Source organism: Metopolophium dirhodum, chromosome 7, assembly GCF_019925205.1.
Source record: "Metopolophium dirhodum isolate CAU chromosome 7, ASM1992520v1, whole genome shotgun sequence".
NCBI lineage: Eukaryota > Metazoa > Arthropoda > Insecta > Hemiptera > Aphididae > Metopolophium > Metopolophium dirhodum.
The window spans coordinates 32,796,691-32,824,036 of record NC_083566.1 but is presented as its reverse complement, the minus strand read 5'-3'; the positions used below and the strand labels follow the sequence as shown (position 1 = coordinate 32,824,036).

The window sequence follows — 27,346 nt, the reverse complement described above, 5'->3', positions numbered from 1 at the left end:
ACAAACACACGCCCGGTTAACCAATAGCAACCAATATAATACACTATTATTATACTTTTAATCTGCAACAATAAACTAAATTTTTTATTATCTAGTTTATTTTTTTCCTGGACAGATGGCACCACTGTTGTATTTTTGACATCCCGATTTCCTGCTTTGCTGGTGGATTTTGATTTTCCTAAAATTTTCTCTCGTAAAAACCTTCTCCTGACAATTACGTGCATCTTAAAAAAAATTTGAGCCAAATCGAACCCGCCGTTCTCGATTGATGAGGTAACGTACATTTTTCACGCTCCATTTTTATATTTATCGATGATTAGATTGTTTTTACCGGGTCGATAAATTGCAATCAATTCTCGGAACCTTCAGTATAATTCAAAATACAGACGATGCGGCGGCTCTTTATTTTTAAATTGTTTAAATCAATGATTTATGAATATATATTTATAATTTGCATTAATATGCTCAAAATCATGTAAATTTAGTCAAAAATACGCAACATACATTTTTGTATTTAGATTCAATGTACTATGAAATTAATTTATATTGAATCAGATTTTTAATATGCAGCTTCCTAAGAAATATGCAAATGCATAAAGTTCCGAGCACTGCTCCTCATAAGTATTTAAAATTTAGACGTGCAGTGGAATAATACAAAAAGCAAAATGTTAAGAGGACGCTACACCCGCTGACCATCATGCATTGTCTCCGTCTTAAATACAGAACATGGCAAAAAACTGTTTTTCGTGGGACAACTATGCTCCCACTGTATTTATAGTAGAATTACCAAAATTCCACAACGCATAGGGAAGAACTTTATCTGTGTCGTAGCATTTTTATTATTTGGATAACATATATACAACTTAAGTTTTTAGTTTGAGAACATTAAGTTTTTTTTGTTTTTTCGTTTAATTATTTATGAAAAATAAGTGCTATGAAAAAAGCAAAAAACGCTACGACACAGATAAAGTTTTTCCTTGTGTTGTGGAATTTGGGTAACTTTACTATAAAAACAGAGGGAGCATAGTTGTCCAGCGCAAAACAGTTTTCGCTATGTTATGCATTTGTAAGACGGAGACAACGCATGCGGGTGTAGCTTCCATAGACCTATAAACTTATGGACAGCGCATTCCACTCTACCCTGCCGTAAATGCACGGGAATGATAAAAGAGAAAGAACATAAAGTAGTAATCATAGACCTATAAACTAACACTGTATTTCCCCCAGGTTCTCTTTTCTCTTTTACTCTATATCGTACCCCTGACCTCTCTCTCTAAGCGCTGTCCATTAGTTTATAGGTCTATGATAGCGTCCTTTTAATCCACTACCTACTAAAAAATGTTTACATTAAAAATAACTTATTCCAGTTTTTCAAAATATGTATTTTTTTAACAATATATTTACATACATGATACATATGTACATTGTACATAATGTTAAACGCAACATCAAATAGTTTTTAATATTATTCCAATGAATAGAAAAAATATATATATGTTTAAAATAGATAGGTATTTAATATAGATCTAAGTTTAAAATATTTACAATTACAAAGAAATAGTTGGTGCTAAATAGAAACAAATATAACCAGATTCTTAGTTTAATTCAATAATTTTATATTTTATACAAGATAAAATATTATACTTAGTTTGGACAAAATATTAAAAAACTTTGATAGTACAATAGTATATGCCATAATATCTAACAAATAAAAAATAAAATATTATGATGAAATAAACATATTAGATTGTATTTACAGTATAAAACACTAATCCAGTTCTATAAGTTCAGGTTTGTTACCACTATTAGTTACAGAATTACCGGGACGGTGGACTTGATTTTTCTGGACTATTTGTCGAACTGTAGTTGTTGTAGTCATGGTTGTTACTTGCTATAAGACAAATCAAATACAAAAAAATATATACTAACATATAAAAATATTATAAATTAATGTTTTATAAAAAAATACTATAGTAAGTTGTTAAGCAGGTTGTTTTCACGCATTTAGACCAATAAGCTGAAAAAAAATTATACTTCCAATTTTATTTTTGAAATAATATTTGAATTCCTAATTCTCTTTTTTAGATTATGTAGGAAATGGGTTTTTTTTTACATATTATACTCTGTTCAAAATGACATCAATACCTCAGCGGTAAATTTGTGAGCATGTGCTTAGCTTTATTCTAAAGCACTGGCCTCATGTGTTGATATGGGTGAGAGAAGTCTCTAACCGTTGAAAACGAAAACTTCCCTCCCCCCTCCCACCGAGGTACAATCTCATTTTGAACAGAGTATAGTAGTCCTAATATATAGACAGTTATGTAATGCAGTTCTACAGAACCACAATACTGTAATCATACTAACTAATATGTTGTGTATATATTATCAGTACTATAATGGATTTCTATTGAATGTAATAAGTATTATAATAATAAATTATAAAACAAAATGTACAATATATTTAATATAACAGTTACTTCTTGTAATACTGATTGATTATTAAAATGTCTTTGTTGTTGAACCGTATTTGAAAAACGTTGAGTGATCTGTCTTGCAGTTTGTACACTATTTTGAAAAGAAGTTGACCTCATTCCCTGATAAGTTGTGGGTCTACTAATAAAATATTTCATAATAATTAACAATGTTTTGTTATGTTAAAATTATATTTATTTAATACAATTAATCAATAACTATAACAAAAATTATCTTACTGTCTATTATTATGTCTGAGATTAGGAATATTGTTTGTGCTACTTGGTTTTGGAGGCCGTATATTGTTCATAACCCAACGATTGACTAAATTATTGTTCAAATTCTGATTCAAATTAGTTGAATTTTGATGTAAGGTCTTTGTAACAACCTACAAATATTTATTGTATTAGTTAAAACCACGGACTAAGATATTATATCTTAGACCATGGTAAAAACTTATTTTAACAACTCCTTCATTTTAACCAAAAATACTTTAATGCAGGGGCGTCATTTCAGTTTTTATATTGTTGGTGCCAAAATGTTTGCAGGCCATTTAAAATCATTACCAGGCTACAACCATGGGCCCCCTTTTTAGGGGGACATGGGAGAAAATACCTCCTCTATCTTTTTCTTCGCCTTTACCATTGTCCTACACCTCCACAATGCTGCTCTTAATCCCCCCCCCCCCCCCCCACCACTCCTTTATTCAATCCCGCTATTTTCATGTCATTATCTATTCTACCTATAACCATCTTTTCTTCGGTCTTCCTCTTTTTCCTTCAATACATCAATATTAATTTCCATAGCCACCCTCACTACCTCTGAATCACCTTTCCTCATATAATAAGACATATTCACTCTAGAATATTTATGTAATTTATTTAAGATAAGGTCAATTTATACATTGGTATGAAACTATCACCATTGTTCCTTTATTGTCTAATTACGTGTACATTTAAGTGCATTTATTTTGTGGTTAGCATGCAGTTGTATTTATACTTGGTAAATAAATGTATGGGTCTAAGCACCTTAATAATAAAAAACTCAACCTAACCTAATCTATAAAATTGTTCTCCCTGCAATAATTCAACTTAATAAAATAATAATAATTAATAATATAAAACAGTGATTCAAGGTTTTTCTTGACAAAATAAAATAAAGTGAATAAAACCTCTTTTAATAAACAATTTTACTTAAAATTAAATTTAAAAAAACTACCTAATAACAATTGAAATAAGTACCTACACACTAAATAATAGAACCTAATTAAAAAATGATAAAAAAACCACTTCCTCGCAGTGGCGCCGATATCACTTTTATATGGTATTGCATATACCTCTATGTCTCTGTAGTACGCACCTTAGATCATGATTTGTATAAATCTTGAACACTTTTGTAAGTGATTATAATATTAAATGACCAAAGTTTTAATAATAGATTATTATTATTTTTTTTTTTTATTTGTAAACAAAAATCGACTGATTGATAAGAATATTTTAAATCACAAATACACAATAAAAATTTTGAAACAAGAATGGTTTGCTTATTCTTAGTAACATATAATGATATGATAAATAAAAATAAAACTGTTGTAAGTCATACCAAAGTATCAGGTCAAACTTGTAAAAAAATATATATATATGATACAATATTATACATACAAGTATGTATACATTTTATTTTTATTAGAAAATAATTTTACTTACAGGAGGCGGTAAAGGATTTGATTTCTTTGGTTCTTTATTCCAATTGTACTTCTTATGAAAGTTCACTAAAAACAAACAACAAAATGTATTCAAAATAAAAAAAATCTTTAGAGGATGCAACCACCTCATGCTACGTTTTACAAGTCCGTAACATATTAGGTGAGCGTCCTCTTACATTAATATTATGTAATTAACACGTACTAGCTTTTATAATAGATTCTAGAGATTTCTTATTTTGAACTGGAACTATGGATGTTTCACAAGAAGTTATTTCTACATCTGAATCATCATCAAGTTCATTAATCTCAATAACATCTTTTCTCAAATCTTTATCTTCATGTATTATTACTTCAGGCTCAGTGATAATTGGATCATCATTTTCACTATCAATAGTACTAGGATTCATAGAATTGACTTCACTTTCTACTTCTGTAATTTTATTTTCCTGTGGTTCTTTAGTAACTGTTTTATTAGTTTTATCTTCAACTCTAATATCTTCATCAATCATAAGGGTTCCATCTGTATCAGTATCATCTAGACATTTTTCTGTGACTAATTTATTATTTCCTAAAGTTTCACAAGTGTTGTTAATACACTTGGTTACTTTTTCAGAAATCTCTTTAATATAAATTTTGTTTTTTTTTATTTGTTGTGTCATCAACATCTATTAAAGTTATTTCATTGGAAGCATTTTTGTTAACACCACATGTTTCTCCATTTGACATAATAAGATCAGTATTTTTTGAAATGTTGTCAGTATCTTTTGCTAAATAATCACTATACATTTTATTTATCACAATATCATTATCATTGTTTATAGTTGTCATTTGACCAGGAACTTTTTTTGTAATAACAGTTGTTTCTTCTTGTATCTCATTTAGTATTTTTTCTGAAGTAACACCACTTGGTGCTAAATCAAATGACTCCATGTAAATAGTTTTCTGATTCTTTTTTGGTGGCTTATCATTTTCTGATTCTGATGATAATAATCTTTTCCGTTTAACTAATATATGTTTGATAGGTTTCAATTCTTTATTAAATTTTTTATTATTATTGGAACAATCACTTTCTGAACTGTATTCACATTCTGTATTATTAAGGTTAGATCCTTCTGTTTCCTCTGCATAATCTTGTTTATTTTTAAACTTTAGTGTCAACTACAAAATAAAAAAATATGATTGAAGCACACTTATTATAAGCCACAGTAAATATAACAAATTATTTTTAACCTCAAAAGTTAATGTCAATTCAATTTAATAAACTGATTAATAAAGAATAAAAATTTAATACACATATAAAGAAAATATTAGTGACATATCATAAGATTTGTATCACTATAAGAGCTATTAGGTGATTTTTTAATTGAACACTGTAAACATAACTGGACGGTATTAATTTATGTAGAGGGGCAATAGCCAATTTGCGTTGGTTTTCAGTAAACAAAAAAACCTTAAGATTATTATTTTTTAATTGTTCTTTTTAGATTCTGAGCGGAGCGAGGAAGCTAGTGGTTTTACAATGGTTTTTTTTTTATCCTGTTACAAAATTTCTACCAGAAGGAGTGCTTTGATTTTAACATATAGTATCTTATCTTTTAGCCAATTGGATCAAGATGGTACTTTAGAGAGGTTATTTTTTTAATTTTTTCAATAGTTATTTAATGCCACGCTGCCATGGGAAAAACCACCAACAAATTACCAAAAATGGGATTTTAATTTCCAACGCTTTGTTTATCACCATAGAAACGAATAAAAAATAATAATATTATAATATAAATTCAACCCACAGGCTATAATAAATAATCCAGACTGACAAACCGTCCCCGCTCAGAATCGTTTTTTCTTATACATTTTGGACACATAGTTCCTTAAAAAATAATCTCATGCAATCAAATTTGTTGAATATATAGGCCAACTAAACACCAAATACCCATTAAAAGAATATTATACTTGTTAAAATAAAATATTTTTATTCCCATTTTTCGATTTCCAAAATTTTTTTTAAACTACTCCCAATTTTAATAACTTTACCGCGTTCAAATCTGAATGCAACTTCTTGTTACTTTCATCGAGTTTCCTTCTGAGTTCTTCATTTTCTTCTGCTGGATCTTTTATTGTATTTGCATTTACCAAACGACCAAAATATTCATTCAGTCTTCGAAGCTTTAATTGCTTTCCAAGCTTAAGAAACGCATCATGAGCTAAAATAAATACAAAACATTTTTAAAAAGATCTTGAGCATTTTTTTATTATATTAATTTTACTCACAAATATTTTTTAAATCAGTTTCAGTCCAATTTAATTTCTTTTTATCTCTTAAGCATTGTAATAATGTATATATTTCAAAATAATCCGGAAATGTTTTGTTAAGATTATAATATTTCTCAATGGTTTTGTTAACCAAACTGTCATTTGTTGCTTTGAAACGCAGCATAGGTTCTTCTAAAAAGTCTGGTTCTTCTTTTAGCTTGCACATTCGTTTATATATTTGAACAATCCTTTTTTCATATCTATAATTTCGAAAAAAAAAAATAAAAATACTGACAAAAAACAGGTGATTATTTTTCTTTGCTTTGCCAACCTTGGCAGTCAGCCTACAGATATACATATTTTTATTTATCATGTATATTTTTTCTATATGGGTTAAGCCAAAACAGGACTATGTTTTTGTGATAACATTTGAAACTATAACTATGCATTTTATTTAAAGGTGCATTTTAATAACTCACTGAAATATTATATATTTTTTTTACATTTATTATGATTTATGATTTTGTTGTTTAATTACTATCAACGTCATTTTTTAAATTTATAAAGGAGTAATATAAGACTTTCCTTATTCATACCTAAAAACTATTTATACACAAGAGAAATCAATAAAACTAAGACCCTAGCTTTGTTCAGAATCTGAAATTAGCAATAATAAATAATTTAAATAGATGTAATATTTCAAAAGGTATTTAATTAAATCAAAAAACGTACTTATCCTTTAATATATATGCAGAGTTAGAATTAAATTCATTTTCATTATTTATGTCCATTTCTTTTTCATCAAGATTTTTAATTTTTTTTCGGATAATCTAAAAACAAATAATAATAATTAAATTAAAATCTATTATTCATTAAGTTTGAAAAAATTACAATATAATAATTACCTTCAATGCAGTTTTTAGTTTTTTGAGGTGTTTTAATGTTTTTTCATCCATTTGTTTATTTGTAATAGATGTTCTACTATCTTGAACCTATAACAAATATTCAAATATATTTATACATAGGAACACTATATAAAATATTCAAAAATTAATTTTTTAAATTTTAAAAAATGTTCAATTCTAAGAGAAATGGTATATAGGTTTGGCTAAAAATCGTAATGAATTCATTAGCATTACGTACACCTCTATAATCGCAGCAGTCACTTTTCGCAACACAACATAGCACAAATTGCCATTTTCTCTTTTAGTGTTTATGCTATAAACTTTATAGTATAAAAGAAAAAACTAAACGTTTTATTAGCCTGGCCCGGCAACACTCGGCCATTCTAAGTATCCTAATATCTCCTTAACATGTAGACTGCGTATGTCATTTTACCGTGTTCGCCCAGTGCGTATGATAAAAGTAAAAACAAAATAAATTTTAAAAAAAAATAAAGAAACTGCTCATAACAATGTATGTATACATATTTAAAAACATGCGTTTAATCCACGCTAAATAATAATAAAATAACATTTAGCCCCGCGTAGGGAATTTTAAATGTATATTAGACGCCATTGGCGTCAAACGCATTGCTGAATGATACTTCTGACGCCATTTGGCGTCAGTACGCAGTCAACGTGTTAAATAATATTTTTTTTATTACATTGTATTATGACCAAATCATTTTGTATAATATTCCAACTACAATAATTTAATATTTAATTGAACATTGAAGATAAATTTTGAATTAAACTAATTTCAAATAAATAAAGTGTATTCATAAATAATAAATCATTAAATAACTCACTAAATATTTTGAATTTAATCTAGATGAAAATATATAATGAAATAGGTACTGTTGTCTGTAACTATAACTTTATAATTTTGGAATGTTTCTAAAAATGTAAAAAATCTTTTAACAATGACAAAACCCATTATTAAACCAGTATGAAGGAATTTGAAAAATATAAATTTTAAAACACAATGACAAATACTAAATCCAACTTGTATCAAGCATTAAATCTTAACAGAGTATTTATAAAAATACCAAATTGTAGAAAAAAAATTAAAACCATCGCTTAATTATGATATTATTTGCGTCTTAAATCTGTTGTATACCACAAATTATTATTATACAATTTTGATTATTAAAAAAAAAAGTATATATTATACTGAAATCAAACAAAACAGACTTAGCTCATATAAAAAAGCAAGAGTGCTTTTGTCCGAATCAAGTTTGAAGACCAATCTTCTGATTTATTGAAAAAAAAATCTACCCTTTGTTATATAACTTCAGAAACGACAAAAATGACTTTTAAAATGTGTTTATTAGAGACTATAAAAGCAATAAAAAAAGATGAAATTAAGGTCAAAAATACATGATGTCAATGAGAAATTACACAAAAATATTAAATATTAATATTTTATGCTAACTGTTTGGATAATGACTTTAATCGAGTCAAAAGCATTTAAAATTAATAAAAAAATATTCATGTCTAAAGCAATCAAGATCTAATAATACAATTTTTTTGTATATTACAAATGGTTAACTCTAACCTCTATCATATGCTAATTAATAAATCTTACCTTCATTGAAGTTTTAAATTGCTGTAGCTGATCATATATATGTTCCATGTGTGTATATAAAACGCTACCACTATCAGGCCAGATTACTTGGTTTGCTTCTCTTAACAACATAATAAAATACTTAGAACCAAGAAATTCAGAAGGCAGAGATTTATACAAATTATTAATCACTTCAATATTTGATTTTGGAAAATGTGTATTTTGATAACATTTTTCAATCAACTGAAACATACATTATGTACATACTTAAATAATATTAAAATTGAATAGTACTTGAATAATTAGTATAATAATAAAAATGCATGGTCAATGTATAAACTTTTACCAAAGAGTGTGACATTAAAAGTACCAGATAGGTGATTAACTCAAGTTATGGACTATGGGCTGAAATAACTTGAATTTTGTACATCGGAACTGGCAATATTATATAATTATAATTTCTAAGTTCTATACAAATAATATAATCAGTGGCGTAGCGAATCATGTTTTTCAGAAGCAACTGCTTCTGGTTTCTGGGGGTAGGTGGTGGGCCATAACCTCACAAAGCCCACACACATGGTCAGTCTATGAAATTTATTTTGGGTGCTACCCCACCCCCTATTTGAACATATGAGTATCGTATACATTAGTTGGAGTGAGGTAAATAAATAATTAAATAATTTATTCGCTTCCATATGATTTAAAGTTCGCCAAGCCACTAAATTTAATATTGAAATCGATGGTATATGATTGATAAGAATATAATGTTTGGAAATTGCAATGTCGAATGCAAAAAATTAATTTATCATTATTCAGTATTATGTGTATTGCTATTGATGTAGTGTACTATAGTAAGACACAACAATATTAATAGTAGTTTATATAAAATATATTATATATAGTGATGTTCATTTGTATAATATCATATTATACACACTTTATAGAAATATTTTATACAACGGTATAAAATGTTATTTTTTTAAAAATTGTTATTAATAAGATTCAATTCTCTGAAGGTAAATGATTGAGTAATTAAGTTAAAGTTTTGTAAGTAATTTCAAATTTGCATACATTTTTTGCCGTATAATAAAATGTGTATTATATATTTCATCATACAGTATCATACAAAAAGGAATTATACTGTAGTTTACTACACATAGTAATAAGCAAAGTTTTTATAAACATATAGTACAAGGTATAATATAATAGTATAATACAAAAAAAAACTATGATTTACATCACTAAATATATATCAAAAAAATAAATAAATTTGCATAAGTTTATAAAAAAAAAATCAATCTTAAATCCATAATAATATGTGCCTTACTTCTTTGAATATTTTATCACTTTCACTAATTTCATTGTTACTTGTGTCATTCTCTAATTCAGTAATCATATTTGCATTACCATTTGAAGTACTAGCAACACAATTTTCAGTCTAAAATATATAAAAAATATTTTGTTTTAGACAATTATAAATTATGTATATATAATATACATTAGATAATAATAAAATTTAATGGAGTAATTATGGGCTTTGATTTTCATGTTAGGGACCATTAGCTCACAATTGATTCATTAAATGTTTATCATGAAACTCAGCATTAGGCAAATTTTTTTTTTTAAGTATGTAGATGAACTGTTAATAACATGGCTATCAAGTAAGGATTATAATAAATAATTGCTATTAATACAAAATGGTATACATAGATATAAAAATTTACAAGGTACTAAAATTAAGAATAACATCAATTGATACTAACGCTAAGTGGTATATTATAAATGTAAATCCTTTCTATAAGGAAAAATTCATAACAAAGCCATCTTAACAAATGTTTTTACATATATGAAGTGGCAAATTTACGATGTGTTTTGGTATTAAGTTAATCAATTTGGTTCCAACAAACTGATATTGATTTTGAGGGCAATACACTAAAAAATTGTTCTTTGCGTATCTAATATAAATATTATATTATTATGGTATATTCGCGATAGAATATTGTGTATTTTTAGAAAAATTATTGTTGACTTTAAATATAGATGTTTGACATTAAGAACGTTTAAGTTTTCATATAAATATAATGTTTTTGGTATGGAATCTTGGCTCTCTTTTTATGGCTACACGTATTAGCTAATGAGTTTTGAGTTGCTTGTAGTCACAATACAACATTATCAAAAGACCCTCCCCAACCTATTATTCCATATGCAATGATTGGTTCAACTAATGTCAGATAAATTAATAGTAGGTCTTTCTATTTTAATGACACATAATACTTTCACCATATAATTTATTTTCCTAATCTTTCTTGCTACTGTAAAAAATATAAACTGCTTATAAAACTTATCAAACACACCAACTCAATTAGTAGTACAATTAGTTGGGTGAGTTAGGCAACAAAATTCCATATTATCCAAGATATTCCATAATATCAAGAATAGACTAAATTGAGGGTATCCAATCCGCAACCTGTGTTAGATTTTAATGTGGCCCCCACCCAATCCCCCAACAGTTTTAACAAACGATATTTTCTATTTAGTTAATTTAGTAAAAAGGAAATCTAATTTGTAACTTATCATCAGAATAAATATCAAAGCAAAATATTTACAAATAACGGACAAACAGTTTAAAAATATGTTTCAATAAATATAGGGTATAGTCATAGGCGCAATTTGGACAATTGATTTAGGGGGGCTAAATTTATAAAATCAATGCAGACCCATGTAATTTTTTTATTAGGTGGATTTAAGAATGAATATATTTAAAAACTTAGGGGAGCTTAAATAAAACTAGAAGGGACTAAGCCTCCCCTATACTTCCCAAATTGCGCCTATGGGTATAGTACATACCTACTATAATTTATAGGTAACTAATGAAGCTAGTATTCCTATACCACTATATTTTATTATATATTTATAATTAAAAAAATAATATGTTAATATAACATTAGATACTGACCTGTAAATTAGTTGAGTCTTTTTCAGATAGTCGCAATAATTCATTATATATACTGGCAGCATACTGAAAAGAATCATTATTCTTTGGAGAAATTAACTCTATTCCTTTAAGTATTAAATCGCATAAAAGTTTTGATTTTTTTTGCTTATAATTGCATTTTTTGTACATTTTATTCATATCTTCAATATACGGTTGGGGAAACTGTTTATTGTTTCGACACAAATTTATCATCTACAAAAAAAATATTGAGAAAAACAATTTAGTGTTTATTATAAATTTAAATTGTGTATTTTTTTTAGTAACATACTTAATACATACATCAGTAAATACATTTATTTTTTCTATTAACAAGCTAGGGTTGTATTTTTGTTTGTGTATACTCATATGTGAATATAAATTAACAGAATCAGTAAAAGTGAGTAATACCTATTACTGGCTATTACTAATCATCAAAATTCAAGACAATTTTGTTTTATAATTTATTAAGTCTTTTTAGTCTATAATGCTCAAGTAGTTACCCAAACAATATTATTTAAATAATTTATCAGTATTAAAAATTACAGTGTATAGTGACTTATTAAAATTAATTTATAACATTTTTATAAAATAAGGTTTGTAAGATAGGTACACAATTGACACATACAATAGTGACAAAATTGAACATACCTAACCGACATGACAATAAAACAAAAGACAATTCAACATTTGCTTAATGGCGGGTAGTAAATATTATTTTGTGCAGTGGTGATAATTAGGGAACAGATTTGAATGCAAATTGCATTTTTTTCTGAATGTTCTAAAACATTGCTTTCCAAGCACAAAGTTTATTTCATACATCAAGGAATCAAAAAATGTAACTTTTATTTTGCATTTTTAAGACTTTATTACATTTTTAGAGCATATTTTGACATTTTTAGTACATTTTTATATTTTTAAGTCATTTTATATATGAATGGATAAAATTCGATAAAAATGTATGAACATTCATTCTTAAAAAATAAAAATAAATATTTATTATGTTACGAAATTACGAATTCAGGTGTAGACACACGTATATACATACATACAATAGTCACAACTCACAACATATTATCACCCGCAATTAGGTAGGTAAAGATAATTTTTAGGGTAAAAAGATGGGCAGAAGATAATTGAGAAGACAAGAGAAGGTTTCATTGTATTTAAATATTTTTTATAAGATAAATTTTTCATAATAATGTGTTTTTTATAAGTTTTAAATTCAAAATTGTGTTTTTATTAATTTTAAATACATTTTAAAAGTTTTTTAGGACATTTTTTTAGTGCATTTTTTTAGTGCATTAAGTAGTGTTTTTTAGGACATTTTTCTTATTTTTTATGGCATTAAAGTCAGTTCCCTAGTGATAATAAACATTAATGTATAGTTTTTTTTTTGATTACCTACATAACATTACAATCTATTTCTGTTTTACCGGACACCGATTTTTTGTTCTAACTTTTTAAGTTAAGCATACTAAAAATAATGGTGAAGTCAGAATTTAGTTTTGAAGTTATAGCTATTCTGAGGCCTACGCAAGATGGTTTTAAATAATTAGTCGAGGGATGTTTTCGATTTTAATTGGCCGAGCAAGCGCAGCGAGCAAATGACCACACCGGATATATATGAAAATACAATAAATTTTTAATTAAGTATAACTTTAAAACTAAGGCCAACTACCTAATTCTCACTTCACTATAATTTTCAGTATTCTTAACCATTAGCGCCAGAGTTTTTTTAATTACAATTTTAACCAAAATTTTGTTGAAAATGTATGTTATACCTCAAAATTGTTTTTAAAAATTCTATGTTGCCATATGGCACTGAATTATATGTACCCATGTTTATAATTCACAACTAATAAGCACAGCAATGTTATCAATATCTATATTAACAAATAATATCAACAAATTTACCTGTTGAAATAAATCCATGTTATAAGAAATCTGAAATAAAACAAAATTGTATGTTAAAAAAGAAATAATATTTAGAAAACTTATAATTTTTTCTTTCTTTGTAATTTTTAAACTAGAAGTTAGAAATGTAACTTAAGAGAATGCCAAAATCATATAATATGTTGTCTCAGTCTTACAAACGTACTATATACCAAATTTGTGTTCAGCCGAATTCATTATTTTTGTTAGATATATTAGAGTGAATTACTGAATAAGTCAAACTTAGAGGGGAGAATATTATATGGTTCTGGTTAAAATACCGGTATTTTTAATTTCAGTTCCAATTTTCAGATAAAAAATATTTTAACTATTGAGTGATTTTGGAAAGGGAACTAAGATTTGATGTTTTCAATTTCGTTTTGCTGCGATTCACCATCACGTTGTCTTTTGACAGTAGGTCGATGATAGTTAGAGTAGGGATATTGCGCAATTCTGATAATCTGATTACTAGTAACACGCAAGAATTTGGCAATAACTTAATCGTGAATTTCCCTTTAAGGTTACAGTGTACTTACAAATTATCTAAAAATCAACTTCAAATAACAGATGACCACATTTATATTAGTGTTAAGTAGTAATGTAATGCAAATTACAAATCACTGTAACAAATTATAATTTTTAGTAACAGAAATAATTTTATTAGATAGGTATTTTATATTTAAATGCACAAAATTTATTGTAGCAATATAACATTTGTGAAATAATTGGCATGAAGTAATGCGTTATTTTCCACGTTATTAAAATTAGATATGAGTAGTATGATATTATGAACCTAGGATATTTGAGAAAAATAAAAAATAAACTTTAACTTTATTTTTTAAATTCAAATGTTTTAGATAATAATCAATAATTGTATTAAAGAATACAAATTCCAGGAATTAATGTTATTAGCCGGAAATAAAAAAAGTTGTTATTAAAAAACAAAAATAATTGAAATTAACCAGTTGAATAACCTAGTCTAAAATAATAAAAAATATTATAATTTTACATTAATAACTTATTAAATGTTATACCTCAGAATAAATGTGTCAGTTATGTCCACAATTTGGCTCATAACTGGAATTGAATAAAACAATTTTTTTTTGCATATTATAATAAATTGCATACAACTGCATATTTACAGTATTTTAATATTTATATAAAAAAACTAATGTAAAATAGTTTTCATCTAAAGAATATCTGTAGTCATTGTTTTATTTGTTGTAATTGTACTATTGACAACTTGTTCAGTAATAAAAAGTAAAAGATTAAATTTTATCTTAACAGGCTTGTGAAACAATGGTTGTCCATGAGTTAATTACTAATCGTTAGTCCGACACATATTCGCTGTATAGATGCGTTTTATTTTTAGTGAGTAACATGTATTGAAACAATTTTGAAGAATCCTTTAAGTCTAAAGTAAAGATGCTAAATTATAACAATTTCTTGAAGAATTATCTAGCAAAATTTGAAACGTATATTAAGTTATTACATAACAAAAAATTATGGAGTTCAGTGGAGAAAGAGTAATCTTGGCAAAAATAAGGTAAAATAACACCATGACAAAAGTTTAAAATCGCTAGTCTACATAAATATATAACAAGTACTTAAGGAGGGTTGGAAATGTTGATTTGCTACATCTGTTCATCGATGAATGATGTGATATGATCTAGAAATCAATAAATGTTCTATTTCCAACACATCAATCTAATGACATGATAATGATTCTGGAAAAAAATCTAAATTTGTGTAATCAACTTGAAATTGACTTCAACATTTTTTTTTTTTATCTGCATAAGTCATATCAAGATTTGCATAGTAAACAAGAGCAAAAAAAAATGTTTAAGTAGTCAGTCTTGAGTAGACTGCATGACAAATTAAGATCCGTTTTCAGAATCATATTATATTAAACAGTACGTTGGACTTAAAACATGACGTCTAAACACTTGTATAGAAAGAGACACCTCTAATGTATAAATAGAATTCAGAACATTTTGCATACAATAAAAACCTATAAATAACTACAAAATAATGTACAACCAACTATTAATACAACATCTTTGTACACAATTTCAAATTCTACACAGATTGCTGTTATACCGTGCTGCACAATGAGTTATGATTTCTAGGTATTATACATACGTCTGGTTCACTGTCTTCCAATCCAGAAGAGATTTCCATTTCTGACATTGTAGCACAACCGAAAGCAACGTAATATTCTACAATAACTGACGAGCAAAGTTCGCTTAAAATTGAAAACGGCGAGAAAAATTATTAGATCTTATCCGAAAAGTATAAAACAAAATTATCAACAAGTCGGCCCGATTGAATTGTTACGGTTTCGTATAAATTTGTCCTCTGTACAGCTATTCATTAATCCCAATGCCCGCTGCTCAGGCGTTTCTTCGTCGTACGATTATCAAATATTACCTATAACTGGCAATTGAATAATATTTGCATTTAACGTTATTCAAAACTCCAAAATTCTAGTAGCGTTGCGTACTAGCGAATGTTGATTCTAGGGCTTCACCGCCACAGGCCGCCGCCTCAGATTGACAAACTGTGGAGCAAAACACTAAATATAGTGATAATTAGAAAAAATATACTAAATATTAAAAAGTAATATTGTTTAAATCAAATAGTTTAGTGTTTACATTCGGTGTCGCTACAATCTAATAGCAGGTTGTGTAGAGTGTACGCCACAGTGCGTCATAATATATTTCATTTAAAACTTCACACGTGTACGACTGAATGATGTAGTGATGTACCGTAAATAAGTATAATATGATGTCAGATGTACTAAAATTTTGTATTTACAAGGAAAAAAACCTAGTACGACGAATACGTATTTCGTGATGATAAGAAGTTTAAACTTTGAAGTCACACCACAGTCGGCTTAACATGGTATTATTTAAAATTTTAATACACAGTGTCAGTGTGTCACAGTACACCATACACGATACACGGCACACTATAGTTCAACCGGCGGGTGCCGGGCGGGCTGCGGCTACAGCAGCTGCGAATTACCATCGATAATGAGAATAATAGTGAGAAAAAGTGCGTTCCACTATTATTCTGTGGTAGTGGTACCACTGAACTGAATACGCTAACGTCGCTAACCTAAGATGCGATCACAAGCAATCGTATATATATGTGTACAGCCATGGAGCGCTGATGCGATCGTCGTTCCAAAGACACTGTAATTACTCGAAAATACGCCGGGACACAGATCAATATGATACCGGCCGGCCGGACCAAGCTGATATTATATAATATTTATTATAATAATATATCCGTGCTCAAAATTCGAAACCCAAACAAACATTTCAGACCTCGGTATTTCAACCATGATTCGCCCGTGAAGCATTAAAGCCCCGTCCGGTTCGTCCCGACTCCAGACCAAAGAAAAATTTGTCGGAAGCAATCTGCAATATGTGTTTCCGACAATGTTTCTGATTTCCCCTCGTGAGCGGTATTAACGTAACATAAATTTTGTCGACGACAATGACAGAAACATATTATGTTTCCGACAGTGTTGACAAATGTTTCATGGTCAGGATCGGGCTTTAGAAATACACAGTGAATAATTTTAAAGTTAATTAATTCAAATATCTATATTGTACACAAAATAATATGTGCATAATGTTCATCGCTGAAAGGGGAATTATAAAGTTATACGATTAAAACTTAATTTTTTGTAATTCTAAATATTTACTCGAGTAATAAATTTGGCGGGAATAAAGTTAATAACAAAATAATTTAGTAATAAGGTACCACCTTTGATAAGTTGATTTGGGTTACAAGCCATACAAAATAAATAAAATACATTTTACAATTGAAAATAAACCACTATTTCATTTTACTGTTGAAATGGCTTCAACTTCATTTAAAACTAACATCTTTTGAATCGCTGACATTCCACATACAATATGAAACTACTTAAAATACAAAATATATACTATATACCTATATTAAATACTTTAAATTACTTAATTCATAATTGAAAATGTGTTGTTTCATAATGTTAAGCAAAATGTTATCAATATCTATCATCAGATATTCAGATCTAATATTAATTTAAACAGATTGACAAAAGAAAATTGTTGTAAAGATAAAGAATAAAGGCTAGTTTATTATAAAAAAATCTACTACTGGTTAATTCCTTTCTTGGAAGTAAGGCTAATTATTTGTAAAATTATGAATGTATGTACGGAAATAAATTTATATATTATGTGAATTATATAGTATTTTTATAAAACGTCATCAAATGTGGACAATTGTATTAATTTAGTAAGTTGTATTAATTACAAGTTATCTACACATGTGTATTTTGTATGAAAATGTTTAAATTTCAAACATTTGCGGAAAGGTGTTGCATACTAAGATTAGTAAGATTTAAGTTTACAAACTTATTCAAATTTAATTTAATAAAATTATTGTTTCGTCTATCTCACAGAATAAATTCTAAGAAACGCATGAATAAATGCTTAGTAAATTCAATTAAAAATAAATTTATTCTATCTCAATTATTTACTTTGCGAGAATTTATTTCGACAAATAAACATGTAGGTACCTATGTTCGTAACTAGACTAGGTATTTAACTAATTTCCATTACAAATGTTACTAAATTTGTTTTGTAAAAAGTTATTAATTTATAAATAAAATTAACTTTTGCAAAGTAAATAAATAATTGAGATAGAATACATTTATTTTTAATTTAATTTACTTAGCATTTATTCATGACATCACATCTTTATAATGCTGAAGATGACCAGTTTTTATTGCCCTAGCAATTTTTTACACGGAGTTTGACGAAGTGTTTTTGTTGGGATAATAATAAATAATAATGTGTATACAGGGGTGGACTGAGGTAATTATTTGGTGAGGGAAATCTATATTTTGACCGGCCTTGGCCATTTCGTCTTTACAAAATGTATAAGCAATTTCCTGTAATTTAACCATGAAAAAAATTAATATAAGTTCAACAAATATAATATAATTTATAATTTTCTTTTTTTTAGATTCTGAGCGAAGCGATGAATGCATTGATTTTATAATGATGTGTGTTTTTTTTTAATCTTTAATTTTTTTATTTTGTGTGTCATCACCTTTTAGGACAGTAAAAGTGCTTGGATTTTCTTCAACAGTAACTTTTCTGATAGGAAAGTGAATCTAGTTGGTACTTTGGGGGGGGGGGGGGTCAAAAGTATACATTTCCCAGTAGTTTTCAAAAGCGACATGAAAAATTAAGGAAAAACGGGATTTTTTACAAAAATAGAAAAGTATTAAATCGTAAATAAAAATAAAAAAAAAAAACCCCAGAAGGGATGCACAAATTAGGATTTTGACACAGTAGTCACGCTTCTCTGACCTCAGCAATAAAGAAAATAGTCAAATTTAATTTGAGAGCAATGATAACTTTTAGACAGAAATTGATTCTGAATTATTTTTTCGTTTTTTTTCATATACGCAAAGGTATATATAGAAAAACCATCATAGAAATAGTTATAAAACTGGCACTCACTTTTTTAAAAAAAATTGAAATGTACAACTTAATTTAACCTATCATTTTTGTCAAATAATCATATTGTAAGCTAATAACCATGATTTTGTTGCTGTAACAATGAAAAAAAAAAAACTGGCATTCTAAAGTAGATGATACCATGCACACTCAATCGTTTGCTCTTCAGAGTTTCATAATCATATATAAAATAGTATACCAATTATGCAACGTATACACTTCAGACTTCAGAGTACAATTTAAATGATAATATTATATTAATATTCAATGTTAATTCGGTCAATGATATAATAATATATATTGTTTTATACATATAATATCAAAATAGGTACCTATTCTAAAAGTTCAAGTGACTTTTTTGTTATCTAGTTGGTAGTAACTCGTTGGTACTCAGAAACTTTTTTTTTAAATTTTTTTTTGTGTCTGTCATCACCTTTTAGGACAGTAAAAGTGCTTGGATTTTCTTCGACAGTAACTTTTCTGATAGGAAAGTGAATCAAGTTGGTACTTTGGGGGGGTCAAAAGTATACATTTCCAAATAGTTTTCAAAAGCGACGTGAAAAACAAAAGAAAAACTAAGGAAAAAACGGGAATTTTTACGCAAAATCTGTTTTTGAGAAAATCGATTTTGGTTTTTGGTGTAACTCTTCTGACCGTAGGTACATGAAATTTTGACTGAACGTTTATATTAGCATTTTCTATACACCATAATATTTTCTAAATATTTTGAGCTGTTTACGGACATTTTCAGTTTCCATTTTTTTTTTCTATAAATATCAATAAAATTTTATCTGTTGGGTAAAAAAGCTTGAAAATTTGTGACTAAGGATTTTTAATATTTTTCAAATGTCATTGTAACAATATAGTAGGAGCCTTGTATTAAATTGTCAAGCTTTTTTACCCAACAAATAAAATTTTATTGATATTTGTAGAAAAAAAAACTAAAAAAAAGATGGGTAAGTGGATGTCGCTCTGCTGTACAGTATGTTACTAGTGGGTCACTGTAATGGATAGTTTTAAATTTGAATTCAATGATATAATATCATTGTATAAGAAAAACGATTCTGAGCGAAAACGGTCAGTCAGCCTATGATATTACCAAGTATATTTGATGATATTATTTTGAATAAAGTACTACTTGTAATAAAGAATATTTAACCCCCCCAAAGTACCAACTAGATTCACTTTCCTATCAGAAAAGTTACTGTTGAAGAAAATCCAAGCACTTTTATTGTTCTAAAAGGTGATGAGCGATGACAGACACAAAAATAAAAATAAAACACACATCATTGTAAAATCAATACATTCATCGCTTCGCTCAGAATCTAAAATACTTTGAATAATTATAGTTTAGATGAAAATTTATTGTAAATTATAATATCCACCAAAATAATAATGTTGCTTTTTATAGATTCTGTATTTAATAAATAAAAAAAACCATACAGTCAAGTTAAAAGAAAACAGTAATTACTACTAAAATGCACTTCACAAAACGGAATTTATGCTATTTTAGATTCTGAGCGAAGTGATGAATGTATTGATTTTATAATGATGTGTGTTTTTTTTAAATGTTTTTTTATTTTTCTTTGTGTATGTCATTACCTATTAGGACAGTAAAAGTGTTTAAATTTTCTTCAACAGTAACTTTTCTGATAGGAAAGTGAATCTAGTTAGTACTTTGGGGGGTCAAAAGTAAAAATTTCCCAGTAATTTTCAAAAGCGACGTGAAAAACAAAAGAAAAATGAAGGAAAAACGGGAATTTTTACGCAAAATCTGTTTTCGAGAAAATCGATTTTGGTTTTTGTTGCAACTCTAAAAACAAATGGTCGTAGGTACAAGCAATTTCACTGAATGTTTATATTAGCATTTTCTATACACCATAACATTTTGAAAATAATTTGACACTTTTTGAGCTGTTTACAAACATTGTCTGTTTTAAATTTTTTTAGTTTTTTTTCTCTATAATTATCATTAAAATTTTATTTGTTGGGTAGAAAAGCGTGAAAATTTAATGCAAGGCACCTGATATATTGTTATAATAGCAGTTGAAAAATATCGAAAATATATAGGCACAATTTTTTTTATAAGCATTTAAAGTTCAAATTTTGACAAAATTTATCAAATTTAAAATGTAATAATTATTTTGTAGTTAAAAATTTATAAAATGTTCAACTTTTGTAGCTAAGGATTAAAAATTTAAAACAAGGTTCCACGTAAATATGTTATATATAAATTACTTTATTCACAATAATATCATCAAATATACTTGGTAATATCATAGGCTGACTGACCGTTTTCGCTCAGAATCGTTTTTCTAATACAATGATATTATATCATTGAATTCAAATTTAACACCATCCATTACAGTGACCCACTTGTAACCTACTGTACAGCAGAGCGGCATCCACTTATCCACCTTTTTTATATTAAATACCCCTGACTACAAAATACAAAAATAGGTATAAAACTAACCTTTTTTTCAAGAAGAGCTTGTACCAAACTTTCATAATCTTTAATGGGAAACGGACATTTGACTTCAACAGTAGCATTATTTTCAAACTGTCCTTAACTATATCATATAAAATAAAATATATTTTTTTGTTGTGAAAAAAAGAAAAAATGCGTTCCTAGGCGTTGCTGCTAAGTATGGAATATTATCGTCTTCAAAAAACCCACATTTTTGTATTGGTTTCTTAATGATCTTTTCCAATGTTTTTATTACCATATCTTCTGATTCTTTACCATAGTCGATGGCATTAGTTTTAGTATTATTGGTATTAGGTATATAACATTTCAAACACTATTATTACACGAAGTGTTCGGACGTATTTTACAAATTTTACCAAAATTAGAAGCGTAAGACGATTTCTTGGTTCAATAAACCAAGTTTGGCTATCAGATTGGTTTCGGGTTTCATACTCTTATGTTTTTTTGGCAGTTAATGTAAGTGTAAGTGATATTATAAATTCTGCTTTCTTTTTTAGTTTCTGATAAAATTGTAGTCAATAAGTTGCACATTTTACACTTAATCCATGTGGATTCAAAGCCTTTTCGAATTTTTTTCACAAACTCTACGTCAATAAAAGTGCATCCAAAGCCAGGGGTATATGCGTTTTGCTACATGAATTTTGAATTCGTAGAAATATATATTCGAATATATATTTCTACGAATTCATGGATCCGTGTCTACAATTTGTCTAACACCAAGTACACTATTTGATTCACTACAAAAATATTTATAATATTAATTTAATTATATAATAAAAATCTAAAAATGCCCTACAAAAAAATTATTTTTTTTTTTAAATGTTTGAAACATAAATGTATACATTAAATTATTTTTTAAAGAACAAAAATTGTTTGTTTATTACCTAATGAAATAAATATTAAAATTGAGCAAAAAAAATATATTTGCTCGACATGTAAAATTTACGTATGTAAGTATTAAACAAATGAGTAGGTCAACAAATTAAATGAGTCAACTTTTTATAGTCATAATATAAAGAAATAACGGTGTATATAGATAAAGTTTTACCTGTTGATACTTTATCTATCGTGGTTTCGAGTTTATGGAATGTTTATCTGAAATAACCAAAATGTACGAAAAATGCCTTTTACCAATAAAAATGTCCTAAAAACTAAAAGAAAGTGCTCTACCTAAATATCAAAAAAGTTTTTAGAAAATGCTGTATAAAAATTTCATTTTTCAATTCGTTGATGTATGAAACAAATTTTTAGCTGCTATGTCTTAGAAAATTAAATTAATATTTAAATCCACGCCCTAGTTATAAATTATAATAATAATTACTCATGATGCATCGATGATGAGAGGGGTAGACAATGAGCCAAACCGAAATCTAAAATCTTAAAACACCTAATATAAACAATTTTTCACACAGCAGCATTTATCAGCAGCGGCTCATCAAGAAAGTAACCGTTATCGTGGGTACCTCGCCGGCCCAGTGTGTATACTGTATTTAATCCAAAAAATATGTTGCAATAAAAATAATAATTTCATACAATAATAATGTGTATATTGTATTTAACTCAAAAAATATTTTAAAATGACAGACAAACAGGATTTCTAAATTTATATTTAATGAGTTTCGAGAAACCCTGGGGTTCCACGGAAAACAGTTAAAGAAACGCTGATTTAGTAGTTATTATTTCTTTACTCATTAGTCATTAGAAATATTAGTAATAATGACAGATAAAAAGGAGGTAATGAGTAAAATGTTAAGGCATTATATAATTATTAATTTAAAATTATAGTTATAATATTCAATATTATGTATAATCTCCCTAAGATTTTGTTATTATACTTGTGTTTTAAATATTTACATGTAATAGATATCTATAATATTGTATATTTTTCTATATAAATGAAAAATATGAATTGTGTTACTACAAATAATAATGTACCATACCTATAATAGTGTTATTGTACTTAATTTTATAATTTAAACAATTAAATGAGTCCATTGCCCAATATAATGATGGCACCCGGATATAGATAAAAGCAAGCCTCAAATGAACAATGTTACAGAGATTTAGTTTACACTCGCTACAACTCATTAGGTGATCTTTGCAGCACATAGGATTTTAAATTGAATTTTTGTATAGGATTGATATTTGGTATTAAAGACTTTAGTCCAACCACTAACTCCAGGTATGTAAACTATATTATGACTAATGAGTCAAAACTCATAATCATGGCCAAATTTTTTTAGCCGGTATTGCTGAAACCTGTTATATTCCAAAACTATAAAATGATTTTTATTAATTTTAGAGTAGAATAGTGTTAGGAATACACACTACATTCATAATGTTTAAATTATTTAAATTAGTTTTTAAAATAATATATAATAGATCAGTATTTATCACTGGTCACAACTTTTTTGTTTTGTTTTTTACTTAATATAATTTGAACAATAAACCATAAACATATTATATAGAACTTAAAAAGTTACAAATAAATTATTTAAAAATATATTTTTACAAAATGTTTATTCAACTTGACGTATGAAAATGTTTTATACATTGCATGGTACGCTCTTACTTGAGTGACATATTTTCTAACAAAAATATTTTTGTTATAAACAAATAAGGACACTTAATGGGTATTAATTGTATAAATATACAATACAGAACAACATTTGGAGGTAATTTAATAAAGGTTCACCTTAATATACTAGGATGATCATCACTATTCAAGTCTATATCCATTGATTCTTCTTCATCGGATGTACTTTGATCTTCACTGTTAGATTCGTTGTATGTTAATAAAGCTTCTTCATCAGTTGTTCTTTTGTCTTCATCATCCGAGTCGTTATATACCAAAAGAGCATCTTGCTCTTTTTCTTTATCTCGTTTGTCAAAGTTTAGACTGTCAACTACAGCTTTTAGTTTAAACTCTAACAATCCAAGTTGTTCAAAATTGTTTAATCTTGTACTCAATACATTTTCTAATGGCAGAAAGGTTTCTAAAACATCTGGATTAGCTAATAACAGGGATGAGTGTATACGTAATACAGCAGACAACCATTTAGCACTTACAGAACTTACCAGTGTTCTGTCTTGTGATAGACGTATTAACTTACGTACAAGCATGATGATGGATTGTAGTGGTAAGCGTGAAACAGTATTATCAATTGTGCGTTCATCTTTAACAAATAAAGCGGACTCTAAAAGACTTTTATCATTGCTACGAAGACCTTGTATTAACAAATGAACAATACTTTCACCTTTGGTTTGAACAGTGTTTTCAATTTCTTCTGACATATTTTGAAGTCTTGTTTCAAGTGGTAAATTTGACGATCTACTATTTTTCAGTTCAATACATTTAGAGTCTGTAATATTTGGATTAATAATATGGTTCCCTACAATTGATTTAGATTTTCTTGGGTCTTGTCTTGCAATAAATGTACATTTGTTTAGTTTTTGTAATTTAATATTTTCAAATGCCAAAAATGGTCTAGTGCCATAGGTTACATATACTGCAGAATCATAAATTTTACTACATATAATTGGCATTTGTACAGTTTCTTCATCTTTAATATTATCAACAGCTATTTGAAGGGTTCCGTGAGGTTTAAGTGGATGTGCAACACAACCATTAAGTACATGTTCAAACACATGCAATGTACCACTTTCTGTTGTTACTGTCACTGTGATGTTATTACGCATATTATGTACATACACGGATGAAATATTATCTTCTGCGACTAATGAAGCTAATGGGTCTGGTTTAAGGTCACTGAGAGACCATATATTAATAAAACGGTCTCTAGCAGAACTCAACAAATAACATTTGTCTGCTTCTATAATGTGTAACGAATGAATTTCATTCTTATGACCAGTGAATTTATGAACCAACTCGCCAGAAGGAAAATTCCATAATTTAATTTCTCTGGATGCTGTCAACATCTTTCCGTCAGGTAATACAGCTACCGCACACATTTTACCGACTTTCATTTTTGCTTCTAATTTATTAGTCTTCAAGTCAAACTTAACAACATAACCATCGTCTGAGCCAATGTATAAATGTTGCCCCAAACGATAAATGCTCTTGATAGCCTTTGATTGAACATTGACTTTTGATTGGATACTTCCACTGGCCACATTATAAAACTCTACGCAACCCTTTTGTGTGCCTATACAAAGTATGTCAGTATTATCTGTTTGGACCCAAGTAATACAGGTGACGGAAGTGTTTAGATGTCCACTTGGCGAATATGTGTGTCGTAAATCACCAGCACTCGTATCCCAAACGTTAACCTTACCGTTAACACCGATTTCAGCATAATATCTTCCAGATTCTGAAAAACCACCGATGATCTCCCTCATGATGATTAAGTTAAACAAAAAATTTCAAATTTCAATAACTATTAATTAGCAATTACATTTACATACTTCACAAAAATGTTTTAAAAATGTGTTTGTTTTTAATGGGTTTGTTACATAACCTAAGAATAAAATGTTATCATGGATAAAAGAAGTGATTGCTTTTGTGTGTGAACATAGTATCAATAGTAGGTATAATTATTGTAATTAATCATTAATCGTGAACATCAATTCTCTATTCAACTATCGAATAGTAGAACTTAGAAATTCCCTAGACTCACAGAGTAGGTAATAAATAATAATAATAATAGGCTAAAGCGGTGTGAAAAATAACCCACTGCACGGAGATGTTTGGACTGGATCTAAGTGAAAATGGCAAAACCAAAGTCCAAATTATCCAATTTTAAAAATTTAGTAAGACGTTAAATAATATATATTAATAAATAGGTATAATGTTAAAATGTAAAATAATACAAATACGTACAGATTAGTAGATAAAACTTAATTTTTAATAAAAATTTCCTCAAATATTATCTAATAAAATTGGCTCAAATATATTAATTCATACAATTTCAAGCATATAGAAAAATATTTTTAGAAAATAAAAAGATATACACAGTCACACAGATTTTGTTTTTGTGGTAGGTAACTTTACTATAGTCTATAGACAGTGTCTAGTAGGTACATAAAGTGAACTATATAGAAGCTTTTAAGTTTTAGCTCATGGCGATAGAAAAGGATATTCTACACGAAATAGATAATGGTGAAGTTATTAAAATACTAAAGTCTAAAAACACACCATTACACAGATTTTTGATTAATTATAAAAATATTTTAACATTAATAATTAAAATTATTCACTTATATTGTGTTATATAGATTATAGATACTTAGACTATTGCCAATGTGTAAACTATTGTAAACATAAGCTGTTCAATTAATGTTGTATCGTTGTTCAAACTTCAATTAACAAATTTGTTAATAGGCCCATGGTAGAGATATATAGTAATTAATTTGGCTAAAATTTAATATTTGTTAAATTAGTAAGTGGGCTGGTACTTTTGTATTCCTGGTCCGAAATCTCCACCCCCCCCCCCCCCACTTTCTACCACAGAGCTGAACTTTTAATTTGTGTTGAA

General features: G+C 27.5%; 2 protein-coding genes across 2 annotated transcripts; both read right to left on the bottom strand.

Moving 5' to 3' along the window:
- Positions 1 to 1,497: 1,497 nt before the first annotated feature.
- Positions 1,498 to 16,784, bottom strand: LOC132948520 (uncharacterized). Its single transcript, XM_061019025.1, is given in 16 exon segments — positions 1,498 to 1,891; positions 2,478 to 2,613; positions 2,712 to 2,860; positions 4,179 to 4,243; positions 4,380 to 4,821; positions 4,823 to 5,335; positions 6,209 to 6,378; positions 6,446 to 6,687; positions 7,160 to 7,257; positions 7,333 to 7,419; positions 8,957 to 9,178; positions 10,263 to 10,373; positions 11,892 to 12,122; positions 13,824 to 13,853; positions 15,984 to 16,416; positions 16,496 to 16,784. Coding segments are annotated over 15 exon segments (2,667 nt in total). The 5' UTR covers positions 16,032 to 16,416; positions 16,496 to 16,784; the 3' UTR covers positions 1,498 to 1,768.
- A 7,557-nt stretch (positions 16,785 to 24,341) lies between these two features.
- On the bottom strand, positions 24,342 to 26,334 carry LOC132949442 (WD repeat-containing protein 43). The gene has a single exon (XM_061020331.1). The coding sequence runs from the start codon at positions 26,208 to 26,210 to the stop codon at positions 24,543 to 24,545; it is 1,668 nt and encodes a 555-aa protein (XP_060876314.1). The 5' UTR covers positions 26,211 to 26,334; the 3' UTR covers positions 24,342 to 24,542.
- Between the last annotated feature and the right edge of the window lie 1,012 nt (positions 26,335 to 27,346).